The following is a 13,389-nucleotide window of genomic DNA, read 5'->3' as shown; positions in this document are numbered from 1 at the left end:
AGTTGGGTTGCTTGAGAGTGCAAAATAAATGTGGCATTACTCACTGCTCGTCTTTTCCCTTTTCTTCCCTCTGTTTCAGACGTCTCACCCATCCAGTCAAAGGATAAAGCAATGGGGTGTAGAGAACTCATCTCACACCTGCAGTTAATTCAGATGAAACTCTTTGAAGCACATGGGTTTCTAAAATCTGTGTGTGAATAAACAAATGTTTTCTCAGACACCAGGGCTGATTCAGGAATGATTTATGAGTAGCAAGGAGGGCTATGCGATAGGTAATTTATTTTCAATCTGACTGAACTTACCCAGAATTTTGCAAAATGAAGATTTTTATTTGTGCCTTATCCAACCTGTCCAAGCTGTCAGCAATGAAAAAGTTGCAGAGTATGAGATGATCATAGATGCTTTTCTCCCAACAGATAATTACAGTTATGACAAAAGTTACATTTGTCTCAGATGATTTCTGAACAAACACTGTATGTTTCAGAAGGGTCTCTGAGAGGCCAGCTGAGGCAAAAAAAGAGGGTGCAGGAGGTGCTGACTTAGTTCTGGAGACATTTTAGAGAAGAGGTACAGGAAAAGAGCATGTAGTTTATCTGGAGAGGTATGTAGGACTCCAGTAAAGAGCGAAGTCTGATATTTCATCTTAAGAATCAGAAGATGCCCCTGAAGTTGCAGCATTTTTTGTTAAATCATTTCATCATATCACCTCTTTTCTCACCTGTCATTTCTTGACTTCAATTATCAAAGCTTTTTTGGCAGTCCAGCAGTGTTCATTTGTTCCCTTTTAATATGGCTCTTTCTTCTGCTTGTTCTGTCTAGGGTCCAAAAGCTTCCTTAGTTTGAGTGTGTAAAAGCTTAAAATGGTGGAGTGCTCTCTGTGCAGGGAAACTATTTCACCTGATCAGCGATGTAGGACAGCAGGGCAAATATATCTTAGGAAATGTGAAGATAAACTGAGTACTCAGAGACTGGGAATTTTTTATGTACTTTAGTAATAATATTGGTAAGCTTCATCAATATTTATCCAAGCTTTGTTTGTTGTCTGTCTTACAGCAACATGTTATCCAAAGTGCAAAAATGGTGGGGAGTGTCTCAGACCTGGAAAATGCAGATGTCCACCTGGCTATGGCGGTAGATACTGTCATAAAGGTAAGACCCAAACAAGCGATAGCTTGGAAAGACAAGGAGTTTGAAAACAGATGAAATTAATTTGGGACTCCTCAAGCCCAGGATATAATGCACTTTGAAATAATGACCTTAATTCCTTAGACCTCTGACTTTACTGTCAAAAAATGCATGGCCTAGAGGATCAGCATGCTTACAGGAGAATGGGGTGGAGTATATGTACTGAAATGTGCTGTGAGAATTTTGTCCCTTGGAAAATACTTTGTTTATGTGTTATGTAAATATGCTGTTTAGCTCTATAACAGACTCTTTCTAAATAATGTAATGAGATGATTTGTATAGATACATATTTCTGCATTAGGTGGTTGAAACTTTCGTGTAGTATCTGCAAGATGGTACTATTGATGGCAAGTCGCTAAAGATATGCGTGGCAATGTATTGTTGATAGGTAATGGGAGATGACAGAGATGAGGAGTAGCAAAGACCAATTTTTATGGTTTTGTGAAGCCTATTGAATATATGCATGGATTGGAAAAGGCAATCCAAGAAAACATTGTTATGTTGTTACGAACTGATCAGACTGCTGATGATAACTTGAGTTCTGGGATAAAAGGGGAAGCAAACTTGAAATAGTTTGAGGGGAAAATGATGTAGTAGGCGAGAGATCCCCATAGACTGAAGGAAAAGAAAGCATTGTTTTCCTTTCAGAAGAAAAGCCTCAACCTGGCACTTAACAAACTTCTAGAAGTTCGTTTTGAACAGACGCTGGTAAATTAGTTGGGCAGTCATCGCTGTGCTGAGAACTTAATAAGCATTCTGTCTGACTGTGGTCACAGCAGCTAGCAACATCTCACAGGCTTCTCTACTTATGCTTGATGTTTATTCTGTGGGCATTTTCTTTATTTCCTTCAAATATGAAATAGCTACAAGAGTTTACTTGGAGTCTAACCTAATGGGTACTTGGGGAAGGAAATTGACTAGCTTCTGCAGCTCTCTGGACTCTTGTTGTTCGGTTGTCTGGGTTTGTTTTTTTTTGTTTGTTTGTTTTATTTTTTAATAAAGCTGCATTTGGTATTTTATGAAGAAAGCATGACCTGAGTGTACCTAACGTGGTAACATCTGTCTAAGTTTGCAGAAGCTTCTGTAAGCTGAAACTGTAGTTCTGGGATGTTAACTAGACTGAATGGGAATTCAACTGCCAGTGGTAATAATTTGATAATCAAAATTATTAACATTATAGAGGAATAAAAAAGGTGGACATCTTCTAATGAAGATCTGTATAACACAGTACTGTTGTGTAATGCATTAGGAAATAACTATTCATTTTGAGTAGACATAACAGTGTTGACAGCAATGAGGTAAACTGGAGCATGGTCAGCTTCATTTTCCAGCAAAAGGATTTTTTTTTTTTTTTTTTTTTTTAAATTTCTTAAAAGCCAACTGAAAGTGTAGGTTTGTGGGGTCTTACAGGGACCCCACAAGAAAGGGGAACTTGATGTTCTCAGAAGAGCCTAAATCAGCAGCAAGGTAAGAATTACTACTTAAATAGAAAAAGCAGAGTGAGGATTCAATTCATGCTAATGCTACAGTCTAGACTTGGATTTGTATCTGAATAAAAGTCCTACTTGTTTTTATTATCATGTTATCCCTGTAAGGCAAAGGATGTGCTTGTGCTCACCTTTAAGGTGGAGTACTGTGGCATATGGAGCCTGGATGTACAAACTTGCAGTGTGGTGCAATGTGCTATTACAGAATCACACAGAATCACAGACTGGTTGAGGTTGGAGGGGACCTCTGGAGGTCATCTCGTCCAACCTCCCTGTTCAAGCAGGGCCACCTAGAGCCAGTTGCCAAGGACCATGTCCAGGTGGCTTTTGAATATCTCCAAGGATGGAGACTCCACAACTTCTCAGGACAGCCTGTGCCAGTGCTTGGTCACCCTCACTGTGAAGCCATGCTGACTATTCCTGATGATTTTCTTGTCCTTAATGTGCCTGGAAATGGTTTCCAGGATCAGTTGTTCCATTACCTCACCAGGGATTGAGGTGAGGCTGACCGGCCGGTAGTGCCCTGGGTCCCCCTTGCCCTTCCTGAAGATTGGAGTGATATTTGCTTTCCTCCGGTCTTCAGGCACTTCTCCCAGTCACCATGATCGATCGAAGACAATCAATATTAAATACATTAACTTACACTGTGTGACAAAGAACTATGCAAACAAGCTTTGAAGAGCTTTTGTAGCTGTCCTGGAGTTGACTTGCATGTCCTTGCATGTTCAGCATTTGTGCCAAAAATCTGTTAGCTGAAAATCATGCTCAAAACTTGTGGTAGAACAGAGATTTGGACTTTTTTCTACCAAGTATCAAGCAGACATCCCAACTGTCCATCGTTATAGTGAAGGATAGTTGTTTCTTTTCAGTACAGTGAAGGTGGTATATACATTTACATTCATGCTTGTGAAAGGATGCATTTGATTGTACAGAACAGTGATAATGCCATATTGATATTTCAAAGATGGTGCGTACCACAGTTGATACCAATCATATGTCTGCCATAAATGATGCTTCATGAATGAGGCCTTCAGAGCTTTGATGTGTGAAACGATTCTGGAATGAGGAGGCTGACTTAGATAGTTGGCCTTTGGGAAGGCACCACTCAACTTGAATATGGTCATGGGTTCACTTGTCAAAGTAATATCCCCTTCTCTTCTTCCTCTTGTTATGTGTAGGTCTTGTCAGGTAAGGAAATATGTGAATCCTTGACCACATGTTACTGGCTTACCAGCTGTGATTTGGCAAGATCAATAAGAATATGCATGTTAGTAGTTACGGTAATGTAGCTGATAAACAGTGGTGTAGCTGATGAACGGTTGGTTCACAGCTGGGGAGGGGAGGAGCTGTGCCATAGTGATAAACATGTTTGTTGGTGGTTTCAGGCTAAATGCTCAACAAGCTTTTAAGTGCATGCTTAATTTTAACTGCATTTTCAGTTGGCATTTGCAGACGTGGTTGTGTCGTTCTCACTCATTCCTTATAGAACCGTGCCTTGCTCTGAATAGTTGAAATTTAGATGTGATAAAACAAGTAGTTGATGGTAGACTGGCTGTTTAAAGATAATTATTTGAAGTCCTATGCCACTTCTGAAATGCACTGTGTATGCTGTTCTTCCGCAGTAAGCTGTGAAGGAGGCTGTCAAAATGGTGGGGAATGCATCTCTGTCAATGGAGTTGTGAAGTGCCTTTGTGCTTCTGGCTGGACAGGATCAAGATGCCAAGAAGGTGGGTATCTACATTCATGAAAATATTTATATTGATTAAAAATATAACTGCAGTAACAAAAACATTTTAAAAGTATTAAGAGGCTACTAACTATGGAAATGGCATTGCATTACTACAGAAATGAACGACCTACATTATTGGTATATATTCAGATAAAATAGCGTCAAATTATTTTGCATTAAAGTGTACATCTGTTAATATTTAAACCAAAATTCTTAACACAATACATAAGGGTTTTTTTCCCATTTCCATGGTCCTGGAAATGCCTTTAGAGTTATACCAGTTGAGTATCTGGCCCGGAAGAAAATGTGTTTTGCCATTTTGATTTGTATCATCCTGAACCTTTCATTCTGTCAGGATTCTTTTGTATCAGTTTTCTAAATCCTGCTGACTTACCCATTCTTTTCTTCTAGCAATTTGTCCCCAAGGTTGTCGGAATAATGGAGCTTGTGTGGCTCCTGGGATTTGTAGCTGTCCAGCTGGATGGGTCGGTGGAGCATGTCACTTAGGTAAATGACTTCTGACATTTTTCGTTTATCCTTTTCTCTACTTGTTTGATTTACCAATATAGTGTTCAAATCTTCAGTGCCTAACAAACCTGCTAGGAAAGTATCTTAGAATAGTAAATGAGAGCTGCTTCTGCATACTGAAGATCTTACAAGTATGCACAAGGAATAGATGGCTTTTCAATTTGGTCAGAAAGACAGAACTTTTCCACTTTAAGTAAATTCAGATTCAGATTTTGGTTGTCACCAAATTCATTACTTGGTGTGTCTTGTCAGTATTTCTGAAATATTTTCTATAAACTGAGACCCCAGTATAAAAAACCAAAAATGGCCACTACAGGAACACTATCACTACTGATGTGGGTTGGAAGCTTCATTAAATTTTATGGACATGGAAAATTGAAACTTGCTTCTCACTTTGAGGATAAGTCAGCAGAATCAATTCCAGGTGCTCGTAAAAGAGTAAGAGGAAGCTGGCTGTAATCAGGATTAGTACTGACTGACATTCTTGCTGAACCACCACTTGTATTTTCCCAAATTTTGATTCAGAAAAGCAGATGATGATTATAAAAACTTTAATCTACCCTTCTCTGGCAGGGCCTTGTACGCTCATGACAGCACTGCCTTGATGCTAGAGGCTGTGACTATAAAAAGGAAAGGTTTTTTTGTTTGCTCTCTGGGAGACTGAGAGAAAGCTCATTTAAACATTTGCTTTTGAACTGGATATCATGAGTGCAAGGCCTCAGGATTAAGTCCTCTGCATTTGAAATTTTTGTGTGCCTGTGGGTATCCAAATCAGCTAGTGTTAGTTCTTCTGCAATATATATAGTCAAGCAAACGTTAACAAATAATATTTTAACATTCCCATTTGACCTGGAAAACACTTAGCTTTTGTATTCATCAGTGTATCAAGGTAGAGGGTGATATTAAAAGGTAATGGGAGACACAGAGAACTTACAAAACGCTTAGCTCCATTCCCTGCACCAGCAATAATGATGGAAGTGTTCAGGTTCTTAATGTCAAAATAATCACTGTTCCTGAACTGACTAGATCTGCATCCAGTTTGACTTCTGTTGGTACAGATGCTCATAAGCAAATTACAGCAACTGGCTTGTTACCTGAACTGGTGTGTAGCTAGGGGACAACTAAAGCTGTGCCCGCTCAGTCCTTCTCTGCTCTTCTTTTGGGGGAGTTGGGGAACAGAAGGGCAGTGTGTGAGCAACAGCTAGTATGTGGCAACTGTTTCCTCATGGATGTGGATCCAAGAACTGGTTAGGAATTGTTATTGTTCCCTCACTTTCATGGAGGCATCCATCTCAAAAATAGCCTATGCCTTAAAGAACAACAGAAATGATAGTATTTTAAAAGGGGAATGGAGCATGAATAAGACTAGATGTACTGTGGCTGTATTCCAGTGAAGACCACAATACCATAAATTGAGAGGCATTGCTTTTCAGTTCTTCCATTATGCTTTTGTTTATACTGTCCCAGTGCGGTCATCAGGGAACAATTCTGCTAGCACAGTGAGACAAAGAAGAAAAATGTTCCTGTGTTGTGCTGAAGACACACTATGTATCTGGTGTCTCATTTCAGCTCTATGTAAACTACCTTGTCAACATGGAGGAAAATGCATAGCTCCAAACGTGTGCAGATGTCGACTGCCGTACTCTGGTCTACAGTGTACAAAGAAAAGGAAGGAATGAAGCAATTTCAGCAAAGATAAGCTGCAGTTTTCTTCATGTAACTCTTCATACAGAGACAAAGTCTGCAGCAGTGGGGGACCTTAAAACAAACATGGTAACTAATTGATTTCAGGTAGCTTTTTGTCTTCATTATATTAAGTAAACGCTTTTCTGTATGAAAGAAAAGTATTGCTGATTGTAACAAAGCTGTTAAAAGTATCCAAGTGTGTGTAGTGTATGGCACACATTTTCTTCTGTTCTCATTTTTCTTCGTAAGCAAAAGTATTATGTCTTGGTTGATACAGCTGACCTTGAAATAAAATTTACTCTTCAAATAAAGTACTTTAGAATAGATCTATGCTCTTCTCGTTCCCCCCGCCCCGCTTTGACTAGAATTATTGCATTATATTAATGATGTGTTTTTAGAAAGCACATGAAACAAAACGTCCTAAATTCAGCTTATCAGAAGTGGATGTTAGTTCAAGTATAATTTACCTTTAATAAAATTACACAGTTGCAAGAGGGAACTTGCGGAGTTTGCCTCTTTCTGGAACATCAGCAAACTGCAAAGCATCGTATTAAAATTCTGGTTATTGCTTTATGTATGCTTCCTGCCCCTCCCCCCCAAGCAGATTTGGATCTTGATCAGTTAAGCAGTATTAAAAAAAACCACAAAACACAGTACTTATTCTGACAGTTCCACTGTTACTTTCTAAAAGCTTAATCCATACTGATACTCTAAAAGAGTTCTTATCTTGAATACTTCTACAATCATATTATCTGATCATCTCTCAACTTCCAATTATTTCTTTTCCTTATCCCAGTAAGATAGGGAAATGTGTTTATCTCCCTTCTGGAGATGTAGACACTGATGATTCATTCCTATTCAAGACTGTGTGGTTACAGGAGCAATATAATGGGAGGCTGCAGACTGGCAGTGAGGAAAAGCTGTGTCTGTCACAAACCACCTGTGTGGAGGATGCTGAGGCCTATCTTCTGGATGTGCTCCAGTTTGGCCTCATTTAGGTTTTGCAGCCTTTTGAAGGGGCTGCAGGTTGGACTGAGACTCCTACGTTCATTGTCCCATGTCTCATCCCTGCTGTTTCTTGAAGGCTACAGTTGAAGCAGGTTTTGCCAAAACATGCAAGTTGAATCAGTCAACTTCTGAATGATGCCCAAATCATTTTTTTTTTTGAGAGAGATTGATTTTCATTGTCTTCTAAGTGAAACTGGAATTTTTGGTGAAAGAATTTTAACTATGCATTACTTTAATCCATTTGCCTATGTATTATTTTAATCCATTTGATGGAGTAACATTGTATCTGTGTATAATCTCCCTTACCAGAACATGTAGCTTTCATAGGCAGAGTGATTTACATGGACATGTTTCTCCACGGATTACAAGCCACCGAGCATTGACAAGAAGCAAAGGAAATGGGGTCTTCTCAGTTACCAACCTTCTCTAAAAGAGAGAACCTAAGCATACGGAGGGCAAATGAAAGGCAATGGTATAGTTCATGAAACTCCTGTTTTCTGTTACCAGCAATTGCTGTGTTGTGCAGTTGAGAAGCCTTCCTCTGCACTTGCTTTGGAGGCTATTGCAGGCTTGGAGGCTGTTCAGATGAAATCTGCTACGGACATGTGTTGTGCAGGTTTTGTTGCCTGGGCAGGGGACAGAGTAAGAGGAGTGTATGGTTTTTGTGCTGCTTTTGCTGTGATACATTGGATATTTCAGACATGCTGGTGAAAAATGTGGTTTTTGCGCATGGAACAAGATGATTTCATCAACGGCTCTGGAGTAGAATTTATGATGATGAAATTCTACGTCTGTGTCACAGTTCACTATAATAATCACACCATAATTTAGAAAATCAGGAGTTAAGTTGAATACCTTAGATGACATACTGGTTGCAGGGAAGTGAATGGAAAAAAATTTATTGCCTCAGACCCAAGATTTCAGAGTAAATGAGCAGAAGAATGTAAATGCAAAGAGGCATAATATCTCAGTATTGTTCATAAAAAGACTGACTTCTACTAATAAAGCCAAAAGTGACAATAATGGTGATGAGAAGCTAAAAGAGATACTAGCATCACTAGGAGCATGAGACCAGGAGCAGTCAGTGAGGGAGACCTGTAATTGGTGTTTCTGAGCAGGCCAGAACAAATGCTAATTTAAATAGTTCCCTGTTTAGAAATGATTGAAGTAAGTAAGCAATAATTCGATGGCACACAGAATGTGATGGCATATTTTTGAAATACTGCTTGAATGTAGCACCATCTACTGGCTACAGGGTTTTTCATTGGGGTTTTTTGGTTTTGGTTTTAAGAAATGTCATTTAAATCTCTGCAATATTTAAGTGAGTTTAAAAGTGAATTTTCTAGTGGTTATTTTAAAGTAGAATAGTCTCAGAGTGTATTAGTAATGACAGTCCACGTCCCAAAATTATTATTTCCACAGTTCCACATATATTTACTAAAAGAGCTGTCAGTATTCCTTGACTTTTGTTTGTTTCCCACTTACTGGAGGATTGAACATACTAGTTACAGCATGTAATTTTGGGAGCTAGATGTATCTTCCTGTGAAAAGCTAGTTATGCATGCAGCTCAAAGGTCAAGGAAAATGATACAGAAAAGGTTACTTCCCTTATTTGTTGGAGCTAACTGTAACACCTTATACAGATGCTCTGATTTTCACTAAAAACAACTTGAAAAATTGTAGGGGTAGTGCTCTGGTTGCTCTTTTTAGAGCTTCTGTGGAAAGGTGAGAGGTGTTTCTTCTTTTTAATTTGCTTACATGTACATTTTACAATTTATATTTTCTCTTTTACTGTAAGTTGTTGTAGCAAGAATGGAGTTACTTGGTTTATCTGTAAAAGATCCTTTATTGGCTAAACTGAGCTCTGGGTGGAAGTTGAGTAAAATGACTTGACATTGCCATGCGATAAAATGACTCGACATTGCCATGCGACACCTTTACAGAAGAGAAACTGCATAAACATCTTTAGTCATTAGTAACATTTTCTAACCTCTGTGTTTGGTTTTGTATATGTACCCTGGTGTTATGTTTTATTGAGAATGTAAACTTCGGATTTTCCCATTTGGGCAAGTAATGTTTCTTGTGTATGATGGACAATCTAGTGACAAAATAGTTTCGACTAATCACATAATTACTGGGCAGTTTTGAAGTAGCTATCTTTATGCATGTATTAGTAACTTTTCTGCTTCACGTGCTTGCTCGAAAATTGCAAAACTTAGTACTGAGCATTTTTGACTACTGTAGCAAAACTCTGGATGTGCTTTTGTTCGCAGAGCTTGCATTTAGAAAATGTAAAAGAAATAATTTCTGCTTTTAGAAAAACTGAAAATAAGTGGGAAATACTAAAAGTTATGATTAAAAAACCCCCTTTATTCAGCCTAAAATCCTAGAAAGGCATATATATATTGACTCAGTTCCGTGAATTGAGGGTTGCACAAAGTCATTAACCAAAGTACTATTAACAGTGTTCCTGGCAGATGTTATCTTTCTCTTTAGCACACCACCTCTGTAACTGACAAGTGGAATGGGGGCTATTACAGTATGAGATTATGCAATATTGGTGTGTTTGCATTTTAAAAACATTTTCAGAACCTTGTGTATTCAAGCGTCATGCTGAGGCATCAGTTCCAATGGCTAGTCATAGAGATCTTTGTGAGATGACATGAGAAAGGAAACAGTTCAAGTGGAGTAAGTTTTAAATAATACAACAGTTCCCAGCAGATCAAGCTATCAGCCACTTCGATGCTCGATTAAAAAACTCTGGAAACACTGAAACTTAAAATGCAAGTGGGAAATTGAAAACATTTTTTAAATACGCCAGTCAGGCACTTGGAAATCCCTCAGGTATCATTCTGGAATGACACTAAGCTCTCAAAATGCCAGCTTACTTTGCAAAATTACTTAAGAGGACTATCAAAAGATGAGGAGAAATCTAGGCACAGAACTGCTAACAGCTATGATTTGGCAATCAGCATCCCACAGTGGCAGTAAATGGCAAAATAAGCTCCATTTTCTTCCCACTCAGAATTAGTGTATGTAAATTGAATATTGCTCAGGAGAACAGGAAGTCATGATGTTTATGTTTGGTTTAAAAAAACCCAAAACAGTAAACTTCAATGGCTTAGCCAAAGGGACGTTTGTATCTATTACCAGAGCTCAGTTGGTTGCGGCAGGAACTGAAATTCTTTCTGGAAAGAAGATGGTGGTCATCTGTAAGAAACTTCAGAAAAACTGGAATTTTATTTGTTCAAAAACTATGTGGCTGCTGGTAGGTGCTAACAGTTCATTGGAGCAATAGGTAATGGAAAAAATTCCTCCATGAAGTTTCTACAAATACTTTCTGATTTGATGTATACATATGGCATGATGTACAGCAAATTCCTCCTCTTATTAGTTCTTATTTCAAGATTCAGCATGGGTAAAAGCATTGTCAAATTTCTCTAAGAGGCTCAGGGACAAAACTTCCTCATGTTACTGAATGCCATCTCAAACCAGGGGCATAAAAGAGTCTTACAGACACAGAAATCATTCAGCAGCTGGGTACTCAACTGCCTGTGTGTAAGTAATAGAGAAGTGAGAGGAAAAAAAAAAAAAATCAGTATCTGGCTCCTGGCTACAAAGGCTTGCCATAGAAAAACCAGAATTATTCTGCATCTGGTTGACTGTTCACAAGACATGCAGCCTTGTCTCCATTGTTAGTAGCCAAGTCTTGTCTTAGGTTCCCCTTCCTTCCTCACTATGAGCTAGTCACTATAACAGACTGACGCAAATACAAGACAAAGAAGAAGAAAATAGTTTTGCTTTTCCATCTGTATGCAGCCAAATAATATGTATGTAAACAATGTTGAAAAACAGAAGGTACCATTCACAAGTGATGAAGTGCAGCCTTCTTTCCTAGAGACACTTAGCAGCTATTACAATCTTGTTCCCACAAAGGAAATCTCATAGTCCAGTTGACTACATCGAACTGCAGAATTTTGGGTTTGCATCATTCATCAAATCTGTGAGCCCAGTGAAGAATCAGAAGCTGTGGGCTTTGTGCATGAGGTAGCAAAAAATTATAGAAATATACATATGTTTTAATGACTACAAGATTGTTGTATTGAAGCTCACCAAAATTCATGACTGTAATACAAATCTTTTAAAATAATGCTTCTGGATATTCCTTTCATTTAAATAAACTCTGTAATTGCCTTCAACTCTCTTGCTATTTTCAAGTCTCATACATCCAATGCAGCATTGCAATTTAATTGATACACTCTTTTTCTTCAACGGTGATGCCTTTGTACCTTGGAGAGAAAAAAAAAAAAAAAGGTAGAAAGAAACTTTAATGACACAGCCCATTTTTATAATAAAATTTAAGAAACAATTTTAAGGAATCTCCGCTTTCCTGATATGCAGAAACACAACATTAAGTTAAATTTGTGCATAAAGCTTGTTTATTTCTTTAAGAAAATGTGCCATTTCGGTCAGTGTATGATACAGCACTGTCTGACTGATCAGCAATGTATTTTCTAGATTGAAAATATACTAATGCTTTGCAGGATATATTTATGTAAACATTTAAATCAATTTTTTTTTTTTGTTAGGTCACGTTTTGGAAATCCATATTGCAAACATTATAGTCGTATTGTCATAGGATGTGTAGTTTTATATTTTCAAAATGTGTATGTGCCTTTATTAATTGTTTCAATTTCTTAAACATATTTGCCCCATCTCTAGCAAGTTATCTGCTATCTGACCACAAATGGTATTGGCATTGTGTATCGGACTTGGTAAAGTAGAAAAAAGATCTGAATTCCCTGTAGTTTCAACTGGGAGAAACTGAGGCTGGAAGAAAGTTAAATCATTGGTCTCTTCCCTATTTTTTTACCCATTTCTCACTAAAAATGCCTGCACATCTAGCAGTCACATTTTACATTAAAAGACATAATGTGGCAAAGTACTACAAAGAAAGGAAAGATGGGAAGGATAGAAAATGCTAGTTTGGCTGCAACAGGAACTAAATGTTTTTAAAAGAAAACACAGTACAGGTGTGAACAGCAGCATGTAATTAAAGATGAATGTAAAGGAACAGCACCAGCACGCAGTGCTAAAATCAGCTAGGCTATGTCCCAACTCTACCACATGAATTCTGCTGGCACCAGAAAAGTGTCTAAATATGTTGAAATTAGAAGAAAAGAAACATCACAGATGATGTGAGAAGAGCAAATGTCACAAAAAAGTTAGTTGTAATGAAATGTTTAATTAAATTACTTCAGTGAGTGACTGTCAGCACTCAAGCAAAGGAATACAACAGAAGATTACCTGACAAAACAGAGAAATGGTCATCATTCACTATAATGCAAAAAAGTAAAGCTATTCCCAAAGTTACACTTGGGGATAAGGAACGTTTGAATAAAACAGGGATGAACTGAGTGCCATTAGTTGGTTAGTTGAAAAAGATCAGGGCTTGACTTGATGCAAGCTAAGGAAGTCCACAGTGGGACACTTCCCCAAAATGGGGCCAGATGCTGGAAAAGAGAATAGTGGTTGTTATGAAGAGGATAGTTATCAATTCCTGCTCCAGCCATTTCGGGGATGACAAGAGATAAATCAGCTTAATTTGAAGCACAGGAAATTTACTTTAGGTGTTGAGAACAATTCTCTAACTATTAGAGCCTATAAATGACCGGAATAGCTCTTAGGAATTTTATGAATTTTCCCTCACTGGAGACTGAAAGGAAGAAATTAGACAAACACATTTGCTGTATTCCATGCTGCTCC

The 13,389-nt window shown here is 38.1% G+C and overlaps 1 protein-coding gene across 1 annotated transcript; it reads left to right on the top strand.

The window, feature by feature from the left end:
- Window positions 1-1,053: 1,053 nt before the first annotated feature.
- LOC104071466 (von Willebrand factor D and EGF domain-containing protein-like) lies at window positions 1,054-6,926 on the top strand (the record flags this gene model as incomplete). The annotated part of the gene is made up of 4 exons (XM_009588009.1): window positions 1,054-1,149; window positions 4,295-4,399; window positions 4,813-4,908; window positions 6,499-6,926. Coding segments are annotated over 4 exons (407 nt in total), but the record flags the coding sequence as incomplete, so codon positions are not given.
- Between the last annotated feature and the right edge of the window lie 6,463 nt (window positions 6,927-13,389).

The sequence above is a fragment of the Fulmarus glacialis genome, unplaced genomic scaffold, assembly GCF_000690835.1.
Source record: "Fulmarus glacialis isolate BGI_N327 unplaced genomic scaffold, ASM69083v1 scaffold29291, whole genome shotgun sequence".
In the NCBI taxonomy this organism is placed as follows: domain Eukaryota; kingdom Metazoa; phylum Chordata; class Aves; order Procellariiformes; family Procellariidae; genus Fulmarus; species Fulmarus glacialis.
Note: the sequence above shows the minus strand (reverse complement) of the source record. Positions and strands in the feature narration are given on the sequence as shown.